The sequence below is a fragment of the Penicillium odoratum genome (assembly GCF_028828045.1).
Source record: "Penicillium odoratum strain IBT 22623 chromosome Unknown utg000008l_segment0_segment0, whole genome shotgun sequence".
In the NCBI taxonomy this organism is placed as follows: Eukaryota; Fungi; Ascomycota; class Eurotiomycetes; order Eurotiales; family Aspergillaceae; genus Penicillium; species Penicillium odoratum.
In genome coordinates this window covers 2086223-2110039 of record NW_026643150.1, presented here as the reverse complement: position 1 = coordinate 2110039, position 23817 = coordinate 2086223, and the positions used below count along the sequence as shown (strand labels likewise).

At 47.9% G+C, this 23817-nt stretch overlaps 12 protein-coding genes across 12 annotated transcripts; 6 read left to right on the top strand and 6 right to left on the bottom strand.

The window, feature by feature from the left end:
• Positions 1-229: 229 nt before the first annotated feature.
• Positions 230-2707, bottom strand: N7520_010999 (1,4-alpha-glucan branching enzyme GLC3; the record flags this gene model as incomplete). Its single annotated transcript, XM_057144932.1, has 8 exons — positions 230-256; positions 308-938; positions 996-1331; positions 1382-2073; positions 2149-2261; positions 2311-2410; positions 2495-2619; positions 2671-2707. The coding sequence occupies 8 exons, from the start codon at positions 2705-2707 to the stop codon at positions 230-232; spliced, it is 2061 nt and encodes a 686-aa protein (XP_056990686.1).
• A 903-nt stretch (positions 2708-3610) lies between these two features.
• On the top strand, positions 3611-6384 carry N7520_010998 (uncharacterized protein; the record flags this gene model as incomplete). The annotated part of the gene is made up of 3 exons (XM_057144931.1): positions 3611-4102; positions 4159-4767; positions 4843-6384. 3 exons carry the CDS (start codon positions 3611-3613, stop codon positions 6382-6384), a joined length of 2643 nt encoding a protein of 880 aa, XP_056990685.1.
• Positions 6385-7246: 862 nt separating this feature from the next.
• Positions 7247-9724, bottom strand: N7520_010997 (alpha-1,2-mannosidase family protein; the record flags this gene model as incomplete). Its single annotated transcript, XM_057144930.1, has 5 exons — positions 7247-7703; positions 7753-8519; positions 8574-9007; positions 9054-9592; positions 9642-9724. 5 exons carry the CDS (start codon positions 9722-9724, stop codon positions 7247-7249), a joined length of 2280 nt encoding a protein of 759 aa, XP_056990684.1.
• A 637-nt stretch (positions 9725-10361) lies between these two features.
• N7520_010996 (alpha/beta fold hydrolase) lies at positions 10362-11761 on the bottom strand (the record flags this gene model as incomplete). The annotated part of the gene is made up of 3 exons (XM_057144929.1): positions 10362-10750; positions 10799-11397; positions 11469-11761. The coding sequence occupies 3 exons, from the start codon at positions 11759-11761 to the stop codon at positions 10362-10364; spliced, it is 1281 nt and encodes a 426-aa protein (XP_056990683.1).
• A 494-nt stretch (positions 11762-12255) lies between these two features.
• On the top strand, positions 12256-12483 carry N7520_010995 (uncharacterized protein; the record flags this gene model as incomplete). Its single annotated transcript, XM_057144928.1, has 1 exon — positions 12256-12483. The coding sequence occupies one exon, from the start codon at positions 12256-12258 to the stop codon at positions 12481-12483; it is 228 nt and encodes a 75-aa protein (XP_056990682.1).
• Positions 12484-12564: 81 nt separating this feature from the next.
• Positions 12565-13651, bottom strand: N7520_010994 (aldo/keto reductase family protein; the record flags this gene model as incomplete). Its single annotated transcript, XM_057144927.1, has 3 exons — positions 12565-13059; positions 13112-13345; positions 13583-13651. 3 exons carry the CDS (start codon positions 13649-13651, stop codon positions 12565-12567), a joined length of 798 nt encoding a protein of 265 aa, XP_056990681.1.
• Positions 13652-13908: 257 nt separating this feature from the next.
• N7520_010993 (putative short chain dehydrogenase/reductase) lies at positions 13909-14556 on the bottom strand (the record flags this gene model as incomplete). The annotated part of the gene is made up of 1 exon (XM_057144926.1): positions 13909-14556. The coding sequence occupies one exon, from the start codon at positions 14554-14556 to the stop codon at positions 13909-13911; it is 648 nt and encodes a 215-aa protein (XP_056990680.1).
• Positions 14557-15585: 1029 nt separating this feature from the next.
• On the top strand, positions 15586-17422 carry N7520_010992 (LITAF-like zinc ribbon domain-containing protein; the record flags this gene model as incomplete). Its single annotated transcript, XM_057144925.1, has 4 exons — positions 15586-15610; positions 15674-16160; positions 16223-16443; positions 16698-17422. 4 exons carry the CDS (start codon positions 15586-15588, stop codon positions 17420-17422), a joined length of 1458 nt encoding a protein of 485 aa, XP_056990679.1.
• Positions 17423-18715: 1293 nt separating this feature from the next.
• On the top strand, positions 18716-18985 carry N7520_010991 (uncharacterized protein; the record flags this gene model as incomplete). The annotated part of the gene is made up of 1 exon (XM_057144924.1): positions 18716-18985. One exon carries the CDS (start codon positions 18716-18718, stop codon positions 18983-18985), a length of 270 nt encoding a protein of 89 aa, XP_056990678.1.
• Positions 18986-19381: 396 nt separating this feature from the next.
• On the top strand, positions 19382-20816 carry N7520_010990 (uncharacterized protein; the record flags this gene model as incomplete). Its single annotated transcript, XM_057144923.1, has 3 exons — positions 19382-19637; positions 19699-20192; positions 20247-20816. 3 exons carry the CDS (start codon positions 19382-19384, stop codon positions 20814-20816), a joined length of 1320 nt encoding a protein of 439 aa, XP_056990677.1.
• A 437-nt stretch (positions 20817-21253) lies between these two features.
• Positions 21254-22114, top strand: N7520_010989 (class II fructose-bisphosphate aldolase; the record flags this gene model as incomplete). Its single annotated transcript, XM_057144922.1, has 1 exon — positions 21254-22114. One exon carries the CDS (start codon positions 21254-21256, stop codon positions 22112-22114), a length of 861 nt encoding a protein of 286 aa, XP_056990676.1.
• Positions 22115-22282: 168 nt separating this feature from the next.
• On the bottom strand, positions 22283-23644 carry N7520_010988 (uncharacterized protein; the record flags this gene model as incomplete). The annotated part of the gene is made up of 1 exon (XM_057144921.1): positions 22283-23644. One exon carries the CDS (start codon positions 23642-23644, stop codon positions 22283-22285), a length of 1362 nt encoding a protein of 453 aa, XP_056990675.1.
• Positions 23645-23817: the final 173 nt, after the last annotated feature.

The window sequence follows — 23817 nt, the reverse complement described above, 5'->3', positions numbered from 1 at the left end:
TTATCTACGATGACCGGTTGGAACTTTTAACATTTGTCATTTTCCAAATTCGGCATTCGGGGAGCGACAATATCAATTTAGGGAGTGACTGCATAAGGACCCCTTTAGTTCAAAAGAAATTTCATTCTAGTTATATTAATGATCAGCGTAATCAATTTGCCTACATAGCTTCCTGATCATGCAGTTCCGTATGACAAAACCCAGCCAACAACTAATATCAATATCCCCTCTACAGAGTTTCTTCCAAAGCCAAGACCTAGAACCAACGTTAGTCCAGACAATAGCACACGAAGAAAGAAAAACTCACCAAAGCAGTCCGCGTAGGAAGATACACCTGCGTGAAATTCGCCCTCCCATTCCACTCCATATCAGTGGTGAAGAACCTCGTCTCCTTGACATTCCTTCCCAAACCTCCAAACTGCTTGTCATCAGTATCAAGCACAATCCGATAAGTCCCCGGAACATCAACTCCAACCCGATAATCGGTAAAGCTCTCAGTAGGACTGAAGTTGAAGATCCAAACCAGCCCCGCCCGTTCAAACACGAGAACCTTATCGCTCTCGTTCTTCAGACTGATATACGCCTGTGGAGAGTGCAGCCATCCATACTTCTCCTCGGTGAGCTGCATCGCGCGATCAAAGTCGTTAAGGGACTTGTATCGCAGCAGATTGTCCTCGGTAAGGTTTAGCTGGCGACGAGCGTACCAGAATGAATTGCCGTTTCCTTCACGGGGGAAATCTAGCCATTCGGGGTGCCCGAATTCGTTGCCTTCGAAGTTTAGGTAGCCTTCGCCGCCGAGGCCGTGGGTTATCAGCCTGATCATTTTGTGCAATGCCATTCCTCTTTCGATTATGGGGGTGAATTCGCTTAGGGTGGACATGTGCGTGTAGAGCTCTTTGTCGCAGAGCCACATCATGAGCGTTTTGTCGCCGACCAGTCTGATGGGGCATGTTAGTAGGGTGTATGTTAATGTTCAGGGGTAGGGAGGGTCTTACGCTTGGTCGTGGCTTTCGGCGTAGGCGATGGTCTTCTCACCGTGTCGTCGGTTTGTTAATGTGAAGGCTAGGTTGCCGATGTCCCATTCGTCGTCTTGTTTCTCTTTCAGGAGCTTGATGTACATGTCTGGGATGGCCATGGCGAGGCGGTAGTCGAATCCGACACCGCCGATGGAGTGTGGAAGACAGAGGGCTGGCATGCCGGAGACGTCTTCGGCAACAGTGATGCAGTTGGGGTAGAGCTTGTGCAGCATTTCGTTGGCGAGGGTCAGGTATGTGAGTCCCTCCTCGTCGACGGCTGGACCGAAGTATTCGTGGTATCCGCCGGAAAAGCCGCTGTGGTTGGTCAGTAAAGCTTGGTTTCAGGTACAGAGGAATTGACATACCTTCCGATTCCATGATGGACGTAGAGCATACTAGTGACTCCGTCGAATCGGAATCCATCAAATTGGTACTCCTCCATCCAGAAACGAAGGTTACTCAGAAGGAACCGTAGCACCTCATGGCTTCCATAGTTGAACAAGCGACTATCCCACTGGTCATGTCGACCCTTGCCACCTTCATGGAAGTAAAGGTGATCAGTGCCATCAAACTCATTGATACCATCCGCAACATTCTTCGATGCATGGCTGTGCACAACATCAAGCAAAACAACCAAGCCTAAGCTGTGCGCAGTGTCTATGAGCTCCTTCAGGTCTTCCGGAGACCCATAGCGACTACTCGCTGCAAAGAAGTTGTTCACCTGGTAGCCAAAACTGGCGTAGTACGCATGTTCCATGATCGCCATCAGCTGGATAGCATTGTAGCCCAGATCCTTAATGCGAGGAAGCATGTTCTTCGTGAACTCTTTGTAAGTGGCGACCCGCTGGTCGGGGGAGGAGATGCCAACATGCGCCTCATAGATTCGCAAACTCTCAGGCTTCTTGGGCCGCGCATGCTTGAAGCTGTATCGCTCACTAGCGGGCGGGTTCCAGAATACGGCATCGTAAATTGGGGAGACGTTCAAATCTTGAACAACCCGCTTAATCCAGGCTGGGATTCGGTAAATGCGCTCGCCGCTGGGAAGGACCATTGTGATCTGTGCAGAGAGACATGAAATGTTAATCTTGACCTCTGAGAGAGCTTGGACGTTCCGTAGATGCAGTCTACATACCTTGATCTTGCTATCGTGAGGAATAGCCGGAGCACCAGCTTTCGCGGGAACAGTGACGTTCCACACCCCGAAATCATTCTTGGTCATTGTATTGGCATTGGTATCCCAGTTGTCTGCCAGTCTCAGTAATGATGTACAGCTAACAGATTTTCGAGCACGTACTGAAATCGCCAACCAAAGACGCCTGTACCGCATTAGGCGCCCATTCGCGGTATGTGATGTCGCCATTTGGCTGTGCATGAAGGCCGAAGGACTCATATCCCTAATTCCATGGGAAGAACATTACGTCAGTATCCATTGCTTTAGCTGCAGTTGTTGGAAGCTTGAAGCTGGAGGATCAACATACCTTGCTGAACTTGTCCAGACCACCTTCAGTTTGCTCGATATCCTTGGCCCATTTCTCAACCAAGTTGTATCTGTGCTTCAGCACATCTTTGTGAGGTTCCAGCCACGGATCAAGCTTGAGAACACCTGCCGTTATCAATTAGCATCCGTCCCAAGCTGGTCAAGAAGGTCTCCTACCAGTTCCATCGGGGATATCGGCAGCTTCTACAGCCATTTTTGAAAATTTTTGGAGAGTTGTAAAGGAGGGGAAAGGTGACAACCCCCCTCAACGTTTATCTTGTTGCTTGTTGGGGTGATTGGTTACCGTAGCTTGTAACTCGGAGTGGGGATTTGCGGAGAGCTCGGGCCCCGGTGGCTCTGGACTGCCCACTTTCTCCAACTTTCTGCCTACTTTTTTGTTTACAATGATCACATTGTTTTTAACTTGTTTAATTCTGCAGTAATATGATTTTTAATATTATAATTATACCTGGGTCTGGGATATTTGATATGAATCTTTCTCAATTAAAATATAATTGAGTTCCGCATGCGGACATCTGGAGCTTCCAAGGTTGATGTAACACTGTTCCTGACCTGGCGTGCTGCAACCCAATTACAGCTGAAAAGGTAATTATAGCCTTTATAGCCAGGCTAAGCGGGGCTAGACGGGACACAGATTTGCGAGGCGCCCACGCTATGAGTACCGAATTCTATGGTGCCTCTCTCTCGAGCTCAATGTCAGATCATGAAGAATCAATTTCACAAATTGCGGACTAGCAGTGTGAAATTTCTTCCAACCATCATAGCACCCATTTTGCGTACTACCTCCATGGTATAATGTGGAATATGAAAGAGTCGCGCGATCGCCCTGAACCGTATCAGTGGGGGCAGGATGAAATAGATTGGTCGGGTTCTTTGCATATGCACCTAGTATGAACAGCAAGAATTAATTTATTCGTAGTCAAAAGTTCCAGCGTACATACTGGACCGATGTGGCTAGGGCATTTAGGCATTCATGCATTGAACAGCCAGTCGCTAAGAAGAGGCAGCGCTTAGCTTCAAATATCTCTTCAGCCCCAGCATGTTTTGAAATTCGGATGATACCTGGACTTCCCAACTCTGACTTCAAACATACTCGATGCGTTTACGTTTACCTTTCAGGGCCTTGACTAAGAGAAAAGCCCGACCAAACCTATCAGGAACAGCATCCTCGGTAGAGAAGGAAGACAGTCAGCGGATAACCTCAGAGTCAACGTTATCGAGACCTAACTCAGCTCTTCCTCCGCCTGTGACGCACGATAATCTGTGGGAACGAGCAGAGAAGAAGTTGAAGGCAGACAAAAAGAAAGAAGAGCTTCTCCAAGAAGCCACCAAGATCCTCGAGGATTGGGGGTTGGATATTCAGCTAGGTGGGGGCGATGGGTACAAGAAGCTTTGTGGCTTTCTCGAGGATCGAACAACCGATCTGAAAGAAAAGCAGTGGATGATTTTTGACCACAAGGTCTCCCTGCAAGGCCATGTTACCGAGGTGATGAGAAACATCTTGGCGGTGAAAGATGTGATCAATACTGCAACTTCCTCAAGTCCTCCAGCTGCAATAGCCTGTGCGGCTGTGACAGTTAGCCTCTTGGTAAGGCTATTTCGGCAAACTCTGGCTCGAACATATACTAAATCAATCATCATTAGCTCTTCATCCAAGCGGTCGAACAAAAGGAGATTCTCCTTCAGGGTTTAGACCAAACATCTGCGATAATCCTTCGTATTCACAAGATGGATGACCTCTACTTGCACTCCAATGAGGCTTCTGACGATTTAATTGAAAGGTTCAAGGAGACATTGATTTCTTTATGCTGCAAATTACTGGAATTCCAGGCCCAGGCGCTGTGCTTCCTTAATAAGAGTTCCTTTAATCAGTTTAGAAGGGGGATGCTGAAAAAGGATTCCTGGGATTCGCTACTCAAAGACATGCAAGAGCTTGAAATCGAAGCTGGGAAATTCACATCTCTGATTGAAGCGGACGAGCTGAAGTCGGAAAGGAAAAAGCGGGAAAGGGAGCTCCAAAGTGCCTTTGAAAAGCACCAGATTTGGCAAACAACATCAGAGCGGGATAAGCAGCTGAAAAACTTTTTCCAGCTCCTCTATACCTGTCCGTACCGAGATCGAAAGGACAGAAACAGGACACGCGTAGCTGAGACTTGTGAATGGTTTACCAGCCACCCTCGCTTCCAAGAATGGAACGAGAGCGCCGAGTCAAGTCTCTTATGGGTTTCGGCAGACCCGGGATGTGGAAAATCGGTCCTGGCAAAGTAACTGGTTGATGAAGTGCTTCCAAAGCCCAGAGGAAGAACAATTTGCTAGTTTTTCTTCAAGGATGATTATGACGATCAAAAGAGCTCTGCGAGTGCCCTCTCGAGCCTCTTACGCCAAGTCCTCATGGCCCACCCAAGCCTTCTACCACAATACGCTCTTGAAAAATTCGACACAGACGGGCGTCAACTCATCAGTTCTTCCAGAGAGCTGTGGAATATCCTGACGAGTGTCTCCTCCAATCCAAATGCCGGCGAGATCGTCTTTGTGATTGATGCCTTGGACGAGTGCCAAGATGACGATCGAAATCAGCTCATTAAGGAAGTGAAAGACTACTTGAATAAGAACAAAGACCACAGGATCAAATTCTTGATGACGAGCCGGCCATATGACCACATACGCAGTGCCTTCCAGAATCTCGAGAAAGAATATCCTACGATTCGTTTGAACGCTGAAAATGAAGTTGAAGTCGACAAAATTAAACGGGAGATAGATCTCGTTATTGCAAGCCGGGTTCGTGAAGTTGCCGAGCGCAAGTCGCTAGAGCCAAGTGAGCATGCATTCCTTCTGGAGCAGCTCACTAGCATAGAAAATCGGACCTATCTTTGGGTGACCCTTACAATGGAGTTCATAGAGAAAATTCCAGGCTTTACGAAAGGAAATGTCCGCCGAGCAATGAGTACTGAGATACCAGATAGCGTGAATGACGCTTATAGCAAAATATTAAATCGGAGCCCAAACCATGCTAAGGCGAGAAGGCTTCTTCACATCATCATTGCCGCTAAGCGTCCACTTCTTGTGGAGGAATTATCACTCGCCTTAGCTGTTCAGAAAGTCGATCAATCTGATGATCAGATTGAAGATGAAATAGAACCGGTTGAGCGATTCAAGATCACATTAAGAGACCTCTGTGGGCTTCTTCTGGTAATCATTGTGGGGAAAGTTTACCTCCTCCACCAGACAGTCAAAGAATTTTTAGTTCTGGATACTTCATCCTCGGGCAGCATCTCGGCAATCAATACCTGGCAACATTCCCTTACACCAAAAGATTCAAGCAAAGTACTTGCGAAAGTATGTATTTTGGGTCCTAAATGCGGATCCAGGGACGAGGCAGGATTTTTTTGGAATTATTCAGTACGCTACTGGGCGGACCATTTGCGCGAAGCTCACTCCTATAAAGGAGAGGAAATTACCACAACAGGAGCTTCTCTATGTTCTCTGGAGACAAGGGAAGGTGGAAGAGTCCATGATGAATGGGATAAATTGGGGCTTCCTATTGCAAAAATCCCTTCACCTTTGATCGTCGCATCTTACCTCGGACTTGAAGGAGTTGTTGAGTTGTTTCTTGACTCTGTGGAAACAGAAGTGGATTCAAAGGACTCTGAATATCAACAGACTCCTTTCTCCTGGGCAGCAGAAAACGGTCATGAGGCCGTGGTCCAGTTATTTCTTCAGACTGGGAAAGTGGACGTTGATTCAAAGGACTCATATCAACGAACTCCACTCTGCTGGGCAACAGAAAATGGTCATGAGGCTGTGGTCAAGTTACTTTCTGATGCTAGCTTCCGGGTGGAGAAGGGTAGATCAGCAGTTTCCCTCATTTAGGTCCTCAAAAATCAGATATCCTATCTACATGATGCCACACATTAAGCATGAGAAGCATTTTTTGAGCCATCGAAGCCCTTATCACATCTACATCGAGCAAGTCTTTTACACGCCCTAATCGAGCATAAAGAATGGTTTCAATGATTGTGAAAATCGAGAAAGGTTCTCATTAGAAGTTTTTACATTATGAAGTTCAATTTGAACCCTGTTGGAATGTTTTCGAGTATGATTTTGTGACACTGTAAGTAGGAAAACTAATAATGGGGTACTGAGATACCACCATCATAGCCAACGACCACATTCACTTCAGCAACAGCTTTTTCTTCTCGTTGAGAATTTCAAGGATAGATTCGGTTTCCCATATTATCCTTTGCGCTATTGGCTCAGAAATCTGACCCGACTTCCCATCGTCGCCTTCTATCCCATGGTGGTACAGTATGGACTTATTCCTCTGCCCGTAAACTGTGAAATCAACAGATATGAAAGGTATCATAAGCATTCGCAAGATAAAACTTTCACCGGGGTACAGAAGCCACATGCCCTAGGAACGCGATATATAACTCCAAACAGACCCTTGTAAACGCCAACAATATCTGCCTATCAGCTCTAAACAACTTTATAAACATGCATTGGCCTCTTCACATTCTGTACCCAGCTTAAAATATCCTCTGCGAAACGCCGAACAATGCCCTTCTTACATCCCTTGCCAATGAAAATTTGGGTCTCGGCCTTAATCCAGCGGCCAGCAATGGACTAGTATGGATGATGTAACTGATGCTATAGCTTCATGTTGACTGGAAAATCATGTACAAGAATCCCTCCCAAAACCTCATCAAGACCTGCATTTCTCCCGCTCCATTATTCAAGATGCAGGACTTGGCGGTAGCTCCCCTGTTGTCCAATTGACTGCGGTCGGCCCTAGCTCAAACTCAAGTGTACCACCTTGTGCAAATATGTCATCCCAGGTCAACCAGCTCTTCTTCCATATCCGGCCGTTGACCTTGAGACTCTGGACATAGATATCGGTGTCACCATTTCCATCTCCACCTGTAGATGTGATTTCCAATGTCTTCCCATCATCTAGATTGATGGTCATGGATGCGAACCACGGCGAGTGAATCAGGAAGGTAGTCTGGCCAGTAATCGGGTACAGACCGATCATGTTCCAGAGCAACCAAGTCTGCATAGCTCCTGCATCACTGTTGCCCGGGAGTCCAGAGACACCGGTGGTGTAGTCTGTTTTAGCGACCTTGCGAGATCGCGATACCGCCAGATCCTGTCGACCGACGAAATTGTACAGATAAGGGAGATTGAACATGCTGGTTCTGATTAGTTCAATTCAATCTTCCATGAAAAGATGCCACTTACGGTTCGTTGGTTGGGTCAAAAATCGTTCCACTCGATCCACTGGCACCCTCGGTGAACATGGTATCCAGTCGGGAGATCACAGTGTCAGTGCCACCCATAAGCTCAATCATGTGTTTCATATCATGCACATCCGCGAAGGAATAAGCCCACGAAATAGCCTCGTAATACGGATCACCCCAGTACCCACTATCACTCAATGGATTAGTCTCAATAAAGCCCGACGTATTGCGCGGGACCACGAAGCCCGAGTATCCCAGCGAAGTCTGGTCTGGATTCCAATGATTCCGCCAGTTGCGCGAGCGGCTCAGATACGTTTGCGCATCTTCCGTCTTCCCCAGCCCAGACGCAACCTGGTACAGCCCGAAGTCGTTATAGGCGTACTCCACGGCCCGGCTAACTGCCCGACTGAAAGAGGGTGTAATGTATCCATACTCAAGCCAGTCGGGCAGTGCGCTTCGGCCGTCGTGGGTTGAGGAGTCTGGTGCCATCCAGTCGATTGGCCAATTGGCCGGGGTGACTTCTGCATCTTTCACCATGGCTTTGTAGCCGTCTTTCCAGTTGACGGAGCCGCGGACTCCTTTGACGTATGCGTCTGCGAGGACGTTGTCGGCATTGGACCCGCCTTGTGAGCGGCCGTTGTAGTTGGAGGATCGGGCGTCTGGCATGTATCCGTCGTGTCTCCAGATATCGATCAGTGATCGGATTTGCTCTTCATATGCAGTCGGTTGAAGCACCTGCATTAAGGCAGTGGAGCAGCGGAAGAGATCCTGTATTGTGAGTCAGCTTTGTCTTGATTCTTTAGACAAGGAATGGGAACTTACCCAGAAAGTAAAGATATCCTGGTAATAAGGCTCGGACGAGGACCAACCGGGATTTTCTCCAGTTTGGTTTGTCGGGATGAGATGCATGAAATAGAGAGAAGTGTATAGCAGACTGAGGCTGGTGTCGTTGGTGTTCGTTGTAGTGACTTTGGAAAGAACCTCATTGTTCCATTCAGAAACAGCATTATCGACAACCGAAGTAAAGGAAGTTTCCTCTGGAATCTCGCTGTTGACATTGTCACAGGCTTTTTGTCTTGAGATCCATGAAATTCCCACACGAGAGATGACTTCGGTGTCACTGAACGAGAATAATGCACCAACACGAGTGGAGTTGGATGAAGATGTAGCAACACCACCAGGCTGTTCAACACTCCTAGCTGCACCAGTTGCTGTGTATGTCTTGTTGCTTATAGCAGCAGAGTCGAAATAACCACCTATAACCGTTAGACAATATCTCCACTCAGCGTAAACAAGACATACAGAAGTAAATAGTCCAGTCTGGCGCCTCATTCCACCCATTATTATACACACCAGCACCTTCATAGTGACCATCAGCAAAAATAGTGATGTTTCCACCCTCATAATTCTGACTCAAGCCTTGACCCCGAAACGAAGGCAACACATGCGATACATCTACCAGCACATTCCCTTGCGACGAGGGAAATGTATAGCGATAGATTCCTGCCCTTGATGAAGCACTCAGTTCAACCTCGACTCCGTCTCCAGTCTTAGCCTTGTAGTACCCCACAGAGCCCTCGTCAGTACCACTTCGCGACACCGTGATATTCGACAATGGATCGCTGATATCGCCGACCAAGGGCAATTGTGAAACTGTGCCATATTTCGGCGCCCCGCCTGTTCCCTGCTCATGCATCATACTGAAACCTGAGAAGTTACCATCAGGTAGATAGCCCGAGTAAGAGTCTGTGCCTGACAGCAGGAGATCGGGGCCAAGCTTGACCATGCCGAAGGGTCGCACTGCCCCAGGGAAATTGTTCCCTCCACCTTCAGTTCCCATACTGCGATCATTAGGTGATGTGACATATGGGAGAGGGCAGGCGAGCGTACAAAACATCCACGTGTTGAGTCAAATCCTCTGCTGCTGCAACTGCCATCAGGGCCACGCCTGTTAACATCTTCGCATGTCTCATGGTGACTCTGGAGAGAGACTAGAACAGTCCACAAGCAAAACGAAAAAGCAATATTTGCAAGATGCGGGCACAGAGAAAAAAGTATCTACAGAAGGTATATTGAACGTTTCAAATGCTCGTAAAATTGGAGTCTATTCTCGAGGGAAATCGGTAATTCTGCGCAGAGTGCATGTGGTCTATTAACTGGACTTAACACCCCGAGCCATATCATAATTAACAGGCATGGCTACAGATCATCCCTCCCCGCTTGAGATCCGAGACCCCGACTCCCTGCGACATCATTGTTGGGCTTTTCCACAAGGGGCTGAGATCACCCCTAGATTGGAAGGTTAGGTATTGCACCTGGGCAATCCCGGTGCTCTGAGTGGGGGATTCTGACATTCTGTGAGAACAAAAGATGCATATTATTCTGGAGTTGGTTTAGGTGGATATTTGGGTATACATTGAGATAGGGGAATGACCAAATCAGGAGTCGCGCTGGACTCACATGCGCCGATCAGGGATACCACGTGTGGGGGGACATTATACCACACCCAAATATTCAATTTTGTTCAAATCCCTCCAATCAGGGAATTTGGAACTATTTAATCAGAGATTTGTGTTTTGAATGAAAATACATCATCTACCCTCAAATAAATCAAATGGCCTCTGCCTGTTCCTTTAGTAACCGTTGCGTAAGATCATTCTGGATCCATTGCTCCACCAATGCCACTGTATCGCCAACTAAATAATCATAGTTTGGTCTATTGGGGAGGAACATAGACATGTGCGCTTCCACTTCGTCCATGTCCTCCATTGCCACTGGATGCCAGCCACGGTTGTCATGATATTTCCAATGAGAAGAGGGTAGGAGAATGAATCTGCGAGGCTTGGGGGACTTGGACGTCGCGTTGTCACCAGAGCTCGACGTTGCGACAGAAACGGTTTCTGGACTGTCTTCATCTCCTACCCGATTGATCGAGGTGGATGAAGCAACACTGGGCAGTACTGAAGCCTCCTTATTCTTATTCTTAGGGCTTTTTTCTTCTTTCAATCAATGAGAGATGAGCTTTATTTCTTCGAGAGGAATCTTACCTTTGCCTTTCCGACGAGGAGTACTTGAGGTATAATAGTTGATAAAGCGTATTCTCTCGGGGCTGTCTTCTGCCATTTCCAATTCTCGGAGTCGTTGGTATCGCCGCCGCAGTTCACTGTAGTTGTTCACTCCGCTTGCAAACTTCACAGGCGCCATCAAGCGCTTGAGGGCTGAGTGGCCAAGACCTTGTTTTTCTGCTTCTCTTTCTGCTTTCTTCTTTTGGACAAAATGCTTCACGCCCCCCACTAAGCCACGTTCGGGTAAGCGTCTATCATTCAGCCATCGAGGGTCATAGTTAGGAGGAGGATCCGGGGGGTTGAAGGTTGGGTCATTATAAACCGATTCAAAGCCCGGGGCATTTGAGGACGCTTCTTCTGATGTTTCGTCGCTACTGGAAAACAAGCTACCTAGTCCAGTGGAGACAACATGAGGATGTAGTCCCAAGAACGGAGTATCGTAGTTGATGATTCCTAAAATTCGATGCCTCCGCTTGGCACTCTTGTCTTGGTGCAGAAGTGCGACATCAGCCGCTATGATCCCGCCCATGCTATGCCCGAGCAAGATAATGTCTAGATCATCTGCCTCGTGTGGTGACAGCCTGCAAGTATTGTAATTAGCGTACAGTAGTCCCTCTTGTTTCCTGAAGGAGCCATTATAAGATTTACACACCAACCGCTGAATCTTTTCACTGCCAGATTAAATTCGCCGTGCGACTTATATCGGGGGTATATCCGAGTGTATACCACATGCGATTCACTCAACAAAGCGGCCAACGCGCTATGGATGTGAACGGGCAGGTCCGAAAAGGTCGCCTCAGAACCGTTGAAGCCATGGATATAAATCAACAATAGCCTTCGCCTAGTCGCGTCCTGAGGTCCAGGCCCGGCCATCGACAGCCCTGAGGACAGCGATGAACCAGTAGAGGAACGCTCAGGCGGACTGTGACTCGGCTCCGGTTCCATCTTATTCGGAAGGGAACAATAATGACAAAAGAAAAGCTTGGGTTAATCAGGGACATAAAGCCGCACCCGAAACCCCGCACAATTTGGCCCCCACTTTCTAGCGTCAACCAACAATAGAGATCAACGATCAATGGTTTCAAGGAACAGCCTGGATTGGGGCCAAAATAAAATTCATTCTTGAAGCAATCAAAGACGTTTGGAGCTGATATGTCTGAATACAGTACGTAGCAACGATGCATGACTGATTCTGTAAGCCTTCGTGTTACAATGGCTTCAAGTTATGGGGCTGCCCAGCCTTATGCACAGGCTAGCTTTACAGGGTTCCATGATGCAGTGGAATCCTGCTCTAACCTCACTCCTTAAAATCCCCTGAACTCTTGACTGTGCAGTACCCCTCCCACAAAGACATCTTCTACAATTCTGACGAAGACTAGTTAACAAACGCAACCTGCGACACTCATCAAGATATTCAAGCCAGCTGACGCCTAATCACGATGGACTGGTTGAAAAGGATATTCACGGGCAAAGATTCAGCAAGACTAGCCACCGAGAAGAAAAACAAGCGCGTCAGAAAAGCACACCAGAAGCAAGTTCTCGCACGGGAAGACGAGCTGAGGCATCTAGCAGAAGGTGGAGGGGCCAAACAAGCGCGCCTTTTCGTCGGATCCCAGGGAAGAAGGTACTCGCATGAAAGAGACGGGAAGCGAACCGACAAGGCATGATATCACCCGTGTTGTACGATTAAGGAAATCTCCATATTTAGTATAAAAAAATTTCTTTCACGCAATTCCCTTCCATTTGAATCAATCCTCCAATCTGGATCGCGTCGGGTTCCAAGAAACAGGACTATACTCATTCGTCTCAAGCTCCTGTACCTCCTCCGGCGTAAGCGAAAAATCAAAAACCTCCGCATTAGCAGCGATGCGCGATGATGTCACACTCTTCACGAGCGGAATATGACCCTTGTCGATACTCCACCGAATCAGCACCTGAGCTGGAGTTTTCGAATACTTCTCCGCCAGCTTCTTCACAACCGGTTCCTCAAAGCGAGTACCGCGCACAATGGGGCAGAAAGCTTCTACAACGATCCCACGTTTGTTGCACCAGTTCGCAATGTCATTGTGTGCCAGCCATGGGTGGAGCTCGATCTGGTTGACGCTCACAACGCCGCCTCTCCCTTTCCCTCCCCGCTCGGTTTCTAGTTCGCGAATGTGTTGCTCGAGTTCGTCTAGATGGTGTACTCCATAATTGCTAACGCCAATAGAACGCACCTTGCCGGCCTCGGCGGCTTCGACGAGCTGTGCGTGGATTTTGTTAGTTGGGTTTCAGTGATTGGAATGGATAGCTTACAGCTCTCCATCCGCCCTTGCGGTTCTCGGATCCACCGAAGGGATTGTGAAGAAGCATTAGGTCGATGTACTCGAGCTTTGATTCTGAAAGGGTTTTGTCGACCTGTGCTTTGGCTTGGTCGTAGCTTATATCGCCTACTTTGGACGTGAAGAATATTTGATCGCGTGGGATTCCGGACGATCGGATGGCGTTGCCGCAGCCAGCTTCATTGTAGTATTTGGCTGCTGAGTCAATCTGTGCGTGACTTTAGCAAATTTGTATCGGTTCATGATGCGTTTCCGCTTACATGACGGTAGCCGGCCATGAATGCTTCAAGACAGCATCGTTCTGTTTCAGCTGCTGGGCTTCAGGGAAGTTAGCTTCAAGTGCACTGGAGCAAGGTATGTTGAGGGCGATTCACGTCTTATAGACCTTTGATAATCGTTATATGAGTATTTACACTGATAATTTCAAAGGAGTCGGGGCACATACTCCAAAGCCTAGATTGGGGATTTCAAAGCCACTGGCGAGCTTAGTCGTGGGGTGAATTTTGGAGGCCATTCTCAACATGACAGACACAGTAGGATGGCCCTGTTGAGTGATAATGAAGTCAAAATCAGGTTATCTACTGGTCGGCTTTTAGCTTACGTCCGGTTAACTAATTAACTAGTCATCAACTTGATTATCAGCTGTCCTTAGTCATCGGCGGGGTTATGGGGTAAGCCTCAGTTGTTCCATGGAGAACCTTTTTCTACTCGATATCACCAGATCAAATAATCGTATTGCTTCTTCCAAGGTCTCTCACTTTCACTCTTAAACTACCAAGGATAGCATCCGTCTCTGTGAATAAACTTGCCAGCATCTTTGTCTCTCCGTCCGACTATAATCTCCATAATTGCTTTCCCCGATTCCATAGGATCGCCAGCCCGACCATGAGCATTAATCGCTTCTTCAGAATCACCCCTCAGCATTGATCTCACAAGACCCGGACAAAAAGCAAAAACCCGAACATTCTGATCCTTAAGTCGCTTATGCATTTGAATAGTCATCATATTCAACGCAGCTTTGCTCATGCGGTATTCATCCCAAGGCGCCAAACTAAGCTCACTCTTTGGATCAGCTGCAAGTGCCAGTGATCCCAGCCCGCTGGATATTTGAATGAGATATGGACGAGAAGATTGGAGCAGAAGAGGAACAAAGGCCTCCGAGGCAAGCATCGCACCGAAGACGTTTGTTGAGAATATCTTTCCAATCTTATCCCGCCCAGTTGAACCAGGCGAGGTTGTGCCTGCGTTACTGATAAAAACGTCGACTTTTCCGAACTGCTCGGAAATAGTCCTGACCGCGTTGGAGATGGAAGTGTCGTCTTCAACATCCAGCTGAAGGACGGAAAGTGTTCCTTGGATGTTGGTAGCTTCGAGCTGAGAACGCGCCTCTTGTCCCTTCAAATGGTCTCGGCAGGCCATTATTACATGGTAGTTTGGTTGGGATGCAATCATTTTAGTTGTTGCATAGCCGACGCCTGAGTTGGCGCCTGTGTGAAGTTAGCAGCGTGTAATTATGTGACGCGATTGGGACCTTACCGGTAATGAGGACAATGGTCGAGTTAGACATTCTACTTAGACAACAGAACCTGAAACTTAGGTGATCTTCAGATTTATATTTGCCATGAAGAACATGGGTTCTTATAATGGCATTGTATTAGGAAAGCACGGACTCAACGGACTCTCGGGCTCACGGAGATAACAGCCGAATATCCGGGTTTTAGTGAACCGCTAAGATCAGGTTAAAGGTAGAGAGCCATGTATAAAGTATCAGAAGTCGGAAATAAGATCTAAAAATCCGATTAACCATTATGATTTTTATCTGCGGAGTAAGAACAAAGCCGCCAGACCTAAAGGAACGCGTTCACCGGCGGAAGAATGTCAACCTCAATCAGCCACTAAGAACGTTGAAACTTTCCTTTTGTCGCCTTGCTTCCCTGCATATGATCCATGTAACTCCATGTTCCACTGAATAAGCAAGGCTGCAAGGGGCTGAGACATGATCCACACCACCGGAGCCTGTTTAGGTTATTACCCAGCCATCGATTACCTCTTCCCCGAGGTCAGTCCCAATCATGAGTTTTTGAATATTTGGAACAGTATAATGGATAGTCACATAAAATAGTGTAAATGATAGTTTCATTTACACTGGACGGATATGCGAGTACCATGCAAGTCCACACAGGGTTGCAAAGCCACGACCTTCAAGGGGGCTGGACAGCAGGCAGCATCCCCATGGGACTAATATTCTCAGTATGGGGCAGTGTACTTGAATAAAGTAATTATAACTTTGGGATACAAGACTAGACCTGCCACATGGTCGGACTTCTTGCAATTCCCTTCGTGTATTTGTGCTCTGGTGACTTTTCGCGCAGGCAGTGGGCATGTGTTGCATAGAACATAACCTTCGACAACTTCTATCCCTTCCTTTCCTACTCATAAATACCCACCATGACCGGTACTCCAGATAGCGAAGGTTAGTTCAGTCTCCCCTGTATTGACTTACCATCAACCTATGACAAGTCTGACCTTTCAACAGGCCTTATTCCAGTTGAGGCTCAACACATTATAAGCCCTGTCAGCCCAGTGCACACCTCGGAACGTACCACCCATTCGCATTCGCCACCTCTACCAGACGTCACAAGTCCACATCCAGTCCTAGAACACGAACACGAACGTACCCGACCCGAAGACGCGCCCATGCCAGTCATCTCTGAGCCCATCTCTGGAATGTCGGAAAAGCAATACGCTGGTCAACTTTCTGACAGTGAATCTCACCCAGCATTCGCAGGCCAACATCCCATGAACTCTGCATCAAATGAGAAGGCCTATCCTGGCCAGCCAAGCCAGCCAATCCCCGACCGATCACTACCACAGGCGTACTATACACCATTTGGTCAATCAACTAACTATGCGACCGCAGTACCTTTACATGCACTTCAGTCGGCTCCGTGTCCTGTTGACTGTCCTGCCTGCGGGCAACGCGAAATAACCAAAACACTAGCAGTATCAGGAGGAACTACACAGTGAGTCAACGCTCCATGATTAAGAATGATCATGTTATAATCCATACTCACTGTTTGGATAGTGCCTGGGCTGCCGTACTCTGCTTCTGTTGCTGTCTCGGATGTATCCCATACCTGATTTCGTCCCTCAAAGATGTCGAGCACTCTTGTGGAAAGTGTGGTGTGAAACTCGCACGCTGGCATAACAGCGGGCGTGTCGAAGTGTTTCAAAGTGAGAGATCATCTGTTGGGACTCAGCAGTCTAACTTGGGGTCGAATGCTCAGTCGCAACCAAAAATACAAGGTTATTCGTAGTCTTGTAAGTGAATGCTTTTGTGATCATATTGCTTTATGTTTTGGAATTTTGAAGAAAGTAGAAAATGATACCACTTTTTGCAGTCTCTACGAGTAACTCCCCGCTTTTAAATCATAAAGCATTAGAGGATATACATTAAGATAAAATAAAAGAAATCCCATGACTACATGACTGATTGACTCGAAATGCCAAGAAATTCGTATTTAGGTTCAGCTGATCCGATAGATGCCGTCACTCACCAGATCACCGCGATTTTCCACCTTCACCACCTGGAACACTCTCCATCATGTTTCGATTGATAGTTGCAATCAGCGCTGTGCTGACAGGATCATCCGTGGTATATTTTTACATCTTTCACCAAAACCTATCCGCGCGCATCCAGCACATATCACATTGCGGGCGATCATCACCAAAATCCAAGCCGATAAGCATCGAGTCGGTCCCTGATTGTGCATTTACAGATCAGTATATTTCACTCCATGATCGTGCCTCAATATCTGTTACTCGTGGCGCGCTCCCAAAGGTTCCAACAGAAATATTGTTGACCAAACTGGCCCGCCGCAACATGACTGTGTTCTCTCACTTCCCACAGGCCTTGATGATCCGGTTTGTCTGCCATAGTCCAGAGACCAGAGAAAGCTTCAAAGCATCGCATATTGAATCCCTTGATTTTGATAAAGGGGACCTGGTCTGTGGTGCGTACCGCGTCATTGTACGCAGCAGCAACAAAGTGGAATTTGAAATGAAGATGGAGAATATGGAGTTCATGAATGGAAGACTTGCTCTGAGCGTTCAGGAGAAGGGAGAGGAGGTGGTGTTTTCTACTGAGACGATGATGTGGAAATTGGCGGAGGAGATGCAGGCTATGCCCCTGGAAAAGCCATTGCTTCGATGGATGCATGAGACTGCATCTTGGTGGTTGATTGAATCTGGCGTGAGATATTTGACGGAACTTGAGTGTAATTAAACATTGTATTTTACCCTTTGATATCATGGCCTAGACACCAGGGTCAAGCGAAGCCCAATGAGAGTCCCTTGTTAGCATCATGGGCCCTGCTTTGTAGCTTGAGGCCGAAAGGATGAGATTAAATTGTTTGATGTCTCGTTGTATGCTTATTAGAATTTTTAAAAATTCAATCGCTTTGTTCAAATGTTTTATTATTCCCATAATCTTCAAAGAAAACAAAGTCATCAAAATCCAAAATCTTTATATGCTTTTTTTACAATCAAAGAGAACATTTGGAATAAAAACAATGCTATATTTCTCTTCGCTCAGCTTCTTCATATTATAAAGTAGCCCACATCACCAAGTTGAAAGCCTTCATTCCATGAGTATTCTGTTATCTTATATTGGAAACTTACTATGTGCAGATACACGTATCACCACTACCCAGATTGTGGGCATATTGCCAACTATACAGTTATGAGCTGCTTGGAGTTCACCAATCAACTCCGAATGCTGGCCAGCGCTGATGATTCTCCTTGCGATCATTATCATCTAACTTGCGACGATATCAAAAATTCTCATGATCTCCTTTCATCAGACCACCCAGACCTCTGCCTGCAATGCGCCTATGACTGGAGTAGTGAATATTCCCAAGGCAGGCAGATTCAACCGCCCAAGCAGAATCGAGTCTTGGAAGGACTGGACGCGAAACACCCTATCATTCATTTCGAAGCCCGAATGGTTGGTCAGAGAAATCCCGACCCGGACAGACTGCAAACGCGAGCTCACGTCTACCAGAGAAAGTCCCTCAAGCATGACGGATGGTCTCATTCAACCTGTCCTCCATCTGTAAGTGCTGAGCAGTCAGAGAGTGATTTTCATTTCATGGCCTGGGGCTCCCCTATGACCTTGGATTCGCCCTTTTTTGACACGTTTGACTCCTGTACCAATGCAGATTTATTGACCAGGCTTGGTAGATCTCGTGATTTTGACTGCAGCTTGCATTAAATTGATCCTTGTGCACAGCTTGATTTAAACCTCAAAAGCCACGGAGCTTCCACCCCCACCGTACACTTTGGTGTATGTGAGATGCATGATTTATTTTCCAATTTTTGTGATTTCGTCTACCCATCTCATAACCCTGATGTTGATTCCATATGTCTCGAAGACTTTGTAAATCTTGAGCCCGTTCCCGATGTGGTCACTGATTGCTTGACACAGTTAGACCTGGATTGCGAAAAAGCCAACGATAACAGAAACATCCAATTGACCCAGGCCTTTCAAAGAGCTGCCTTGTCAGATTTCACCCCTAAAATGTCAGACGGATCTAATCAGAAATCCCGCACCAAGCCTCTGCCTACCCTGAATCATTCTGACTCAAGGAATAGTCTGTGGCGCGCAAATATGTCCAGTGCGTCGTCGCCTGATTTTCGGAACAAAAAGACTGAGTGGTTCTCAGACCTTGAGCTTGTCTCATTTGGGACTAACACTCTTCTAGACACCCCAGTCGAACTTCGGGCAACAGCAGATTTTCTTGATTCTTCGGACGAGGAAGACGGGGGATGTTTGCTAGGTGACTGGTGATTTCTTCTTTGACTTAGTTGCATATCTGGTCAAAGCGGCTTTAACGTCTCGTCATCTCTTTCGGGTAAAGAATGCAGCTGCTGCGTTTTCGTCGCTGTCGGCGCTGTCGGCGCTGTCGGCGCTTTGTTGACTTATATGTGCTGTTTTAATACTCAATGGGCGCGAGTTCTCCCGACCTCAACAATTGAACATAAATTTCCAAAAATCTTTTATGAATTTTACGTTCGAAACCGTGGAGCTCTAGGCTCGGTATTCATGTTGAAGCTCGGGCAGTCGGACTTCAACCGATTATCACTCGGTGATCTTTCCCAAGTCCTTACCCTTCACGCCTCCACTATTTATTTTGCTCTTCGTTTGTGTTTTGCTTTTTATCAATCATTTTCTATACAAAAAATCATGTCTAAGCCAGCAATCGGTTTCGTTGGCCTTGGAGCCATGGGCTTCGGTATGGCCACCAACCTGGTGAACGAGGGATACCCAGTTCACGGGTTCGACGTGTTCCCCGCATCAGTGGAGAGATTCAAGGCCGCTGGCGGTATCCCCGCTTCTTCATTGCGGGATTCAGCTAGTGACAAGCAATACTACATTTGCATGGTCGCATCAGCTCCGCAGGTTCAATCAGTATTGTTCGGCGAAGGTGGCATTGTTGCTGGTATGTAACTCATCGATTCAACATCCAATGATAACATAATGGAACTAATTCAATTGATTAGGACTTCCCCAAGATGCGACCCTCATTCTGTGCTCGACAGTCCCTGCTTCATATGCCCAGTCTGTCGCCGAGGATCTTGTTCGTCGTGGCCGTGGAGATATTCACTTTATCGATGCGCCGGTGTCGGGTGGTGCAAAGCGCGCTGCGGATGGAACACTCTCTATCATGGCTGGAGCCCCAGACGCGGCACTGGAGAGCGGCCGTTTCTTATTGGAGGCCATGTCTGATACCGACAAGCTGTACCTAGTGCCGGGGGGAATTGGGGCTGGTAGCAACATGAAGATGGTACACCAGGTTCTTGCGGGTATCCATATCCTCGGTGCCAGTGAAGCTATGGGCTTTGCAGCGCAACTAGGCTTGCTTGCCGATACTACCGCAGAGGCTATTAAGTCGTCGGTGGCATGGACATGGATGCACGAGAACCGCTTGGATCGCATGATGGAGGAGGATTGGAACCCTGGTGCTAGTGCTCTGACGATTATTCTGAAGGACGTTGTAAGTGTACTCATATTCCATATTCACATTATTCGGCTCGCTAACAAGCCATAGGGAATCATTACCACTTCCGCTCGTCAGAACCAGTTCCCTACCCCTCTTTGCTCCACGGCTGAGCAGATCTACCTAGCAGCTCTTTTGCAAGGCTATGGTCCCGTTGATGATTCTGCTATGATTCGCCAGTACTTCCCTAACCCAATCAAGGATGTCTCGAATACCCTTGACTTGAGCGAAGAGGTTGATTTGCGGCAGCTAGTTTTGGATATGATGGAGGTGACAAATCTGGTTGCCACAGCTGAAGCAATTGCATTTGCACGTCACCTCAAAGTGGATCTTCAGCAGTTCTATAACCTTGTCAGTAATGCTGCCGGCTCTAGCCGCCAGTTCATGACAAGGGGGTTAGAAATGATCGAAGGGGCAATCGACATGCAACCTGGATCGGAGACTATTGATGACGCCATTTTGAGAATGGACAGAGCCGTACAAAAGGCGAGAGATATTCACTGCCCACTGCATCTTGGAAATGCAGCAATCAACACGTTGTTCATGGCTAAGCGGGCTGGCTTTGGGGGTGAAAGCAGTATTAGCGTTATGCAGGTATATGGACTTGGACTTACATTGTAATTTCAAGTTGTATAAATAGATGGTGTTTTAGTATATCAGATATAGCCTCTACTATTTTTCACATAATTCCATATCTTTCAAGTATTTGACTGAATCTTGTAAAAATTTTGATATGCGGGACACCAACCTGGGGACACCTAACTCTCCTGGATCCGATGTCAACGATGTCAGATATGGAGCTCTCAATGAATCCCGTAGAATCAAATTCCCGACCCATAATCCATGAGTCGAAAAACTACCTCGGAATCCGGCCAAGTCAACTTGACGTAATTAGACCCTCGGTCCATCTCCGACCTATCGGACAACATGCGACAAACAAACAGCAACACGGACACAACAGCGAACGTCAGCATAAATCACAATATCCCAGTCTTAAATCGCCAAAATACCCCTCATTCACTCTCCAAAGCAATTGATCACACTCTATCGCCAACACAATGCCTCTCACCGAAAACCGCGCTTTGCGCATCCTCGACCACGCCTCCAAAAACCACTACGGCGTGCCCGCAATGTGCTGCTACAATGTCGAAGGTATTCTCGCTACAGTCCGCGCCGCAGAAGCCAAGCGCGCCCCTGCCATGATCCTTCTCTTCCCCTGGGCAATTCACTACGCCGACGGAATCCTCGTGCACGCAGCCGCGGAAGCAGCGCGCAAAGCTACCGTCCCCATCACAGTGCACATGGACCACGCGCAGACGCCGGAGATTATTCGCTACGCAGCAGATCTGGGCGGGTTCGATAGTATCATGGTTGACATGTCGCACTATGAGAAAGCGGAGAACCTTGCGCTGACGAGGGAGTTGGTGGAGTATTGCCATGCGCGGGGTATTGCTACGGAGGCGGAGCCCGGGCGGATTGAAGGTGGGGAGGACGGGGTTGCGGATACGGCTGATCTGGAGGGATTGTTGACTACGCCTGAGGAGAGTCGGGAGTTTGTTGATACGGGGATTGATTGGTTGGCGCCTGCTTTTGGGAATGTGCATGGGGAGTATGGACCGCGGGGGATTCAGTTGGAGTATGAGAGGTTGAAATCGATTAATGAGGCAGTTGGGAGGGAGGTGAGGCTTGTTCTTCATGGGGCGGACCCTTTCAGCAAAGAGATTTTCCAGAAGTGCATTGATTGTGGAGTGTCGAAGATTAATATCAACAAGGTGTTGAATAATGAGTATGTCAAGGTGCAGGCGGAAAAGGCTGGGAAGGTGCCTTTGACTACTTTGTTGGAGGAGGCTACAAATGCGATGCAGAAGGCTGTGGAGGGTTGCATTGATATGCTGGGCGCCGGAGGGAGATATCCTTGAGAAATTGCTTTTGTTTACATTCAATAATAGATCATTTGCCAACGTGCTACTAATTAAATAATTTGTTGAGTAAGTATAGTCCTGCGCAAAAAATTGCCTCCATTTCCCAGCTGGATATATAAGAATACAAAAACGCCAGATAAGGAAATTGATTATTCCGAAACACGACTAAAGACCCCCTCCAAGGCCTGCAAGAAGGCCACCAAGGAGTGGCACGCTCTGAAGAGAGCTAAGTGGGTTAGAGGCCTTTGACTTTGACTTTGCCTTTGATGCTGCCTTCTTGGCTTTGGAAAGCTTTGACTTTGACGAGCTGGACGGTGTGGGGGTAGCAGAGCTCGTAGGAGTGGCGGTATCGTGGCGGATAAGGGGAGTAGAAGTAGAACCCTGCTTGGCCATCGCCATGGCCGAGTTGGACAAGACAGCGGAAGGAGTTGGCCTAACCATAGAGCTGAAAGAGCTAGGAGCCTGAGGCTTCAATGACGAAGCGGAGGGAGTGTACATAGGCGTAGGCGTAGGCGTAGCGAGCACAATGTGGGAAGTAGGCGAAGGGGCAACAGGCTTCGGCATCGGAGGAACAACGTTCTCAAGAGGAAGGTACTCTGATTGGCCGTCATCGGTTTCATCATCAGCCATCGCAAGGAGGTTCTCCGGAGTAAGACTGGCCTTAGGCTGCGGGGCAGTCTCATCAGAGGTGTCAAGTTCAGGCTCAGACAGACCGGACAGTGACATGTCATCAGCAGCAGCAGCTGGCTTGACAGACGGTTTGGGAGTTTCTGACACCTTCGGCTTCACCGTGGGGGAAGGCTTTTCAGTGGGCTTGGCCTTTTCGGTAGGCTTGGGCTGCTCAATGGGCTTGGGCGCCTCAACAGGCTTAGGCTTCTCAATAGGCTTAGGCTTCTCAATGAGCTTAGGCTTCTCAATGGGCTTGGGCTGCTCAGTGGGTTTGGGTGCCTCGATAGGCTTGGGCTGCTCAATGGGCTTTGGTGCCTCGACAGGCTTGAGCTGCTCAGTGGGCTTGGGTGCTTCAACAGGCTTTGGTGCTTCCGCAGGCTTGGGCTGCTCAACGGGCTTTGGTGCCTCGACAGGCTTGGGCTCCTCCATGGGCTGGGGCGTCTCAACTGGAGCTTGAGAAACCTGAGGGATAACGGGCATGTGAGCCGCTGCCACAACAGGCACATCATGAACCGGGGAGTGGTAGTGTGTCTCAGGCTTCATGTTCGCCCGGTGAGCGGCAGCAGACGGCGCAGCAACAGTTGGCGGAGCTGCTTTTGCTGGGGCAGCCTGCTTTGGCATGCTGTTACTCTTTGCAGACTCGGCAGACATCATCACTTCCATAGCGGCGGCGGGATACGGATTATCGAACGAGTCATCATCGAAGCTATCATCTCCAGAATTTGGTCCTGTCATGAAGGGATAGGAGCTGAATGGGTTGCTCATTTCATCCATATCATCAGAGCCTGGGCGAGGGTAAGATGGCGCGGCAGTGGCGCCGAGGACGAAAACCGCCAAGGAGACGTAGGCGTAACGCATTTTGTCGGCTCGAGGTACTTACTTGCCTCTGTAGTCGTTGAAAGGAGTGTAATCGGTCGGAAAAATTACTATAGAGGTGGGAATGGGGACGAAGGGGTGTGGGCGTTTTTATAAAGATACGCTTGGATTGTTGATCTTCATTTCTGTTGTGATCTTTATCTACCACATACCTC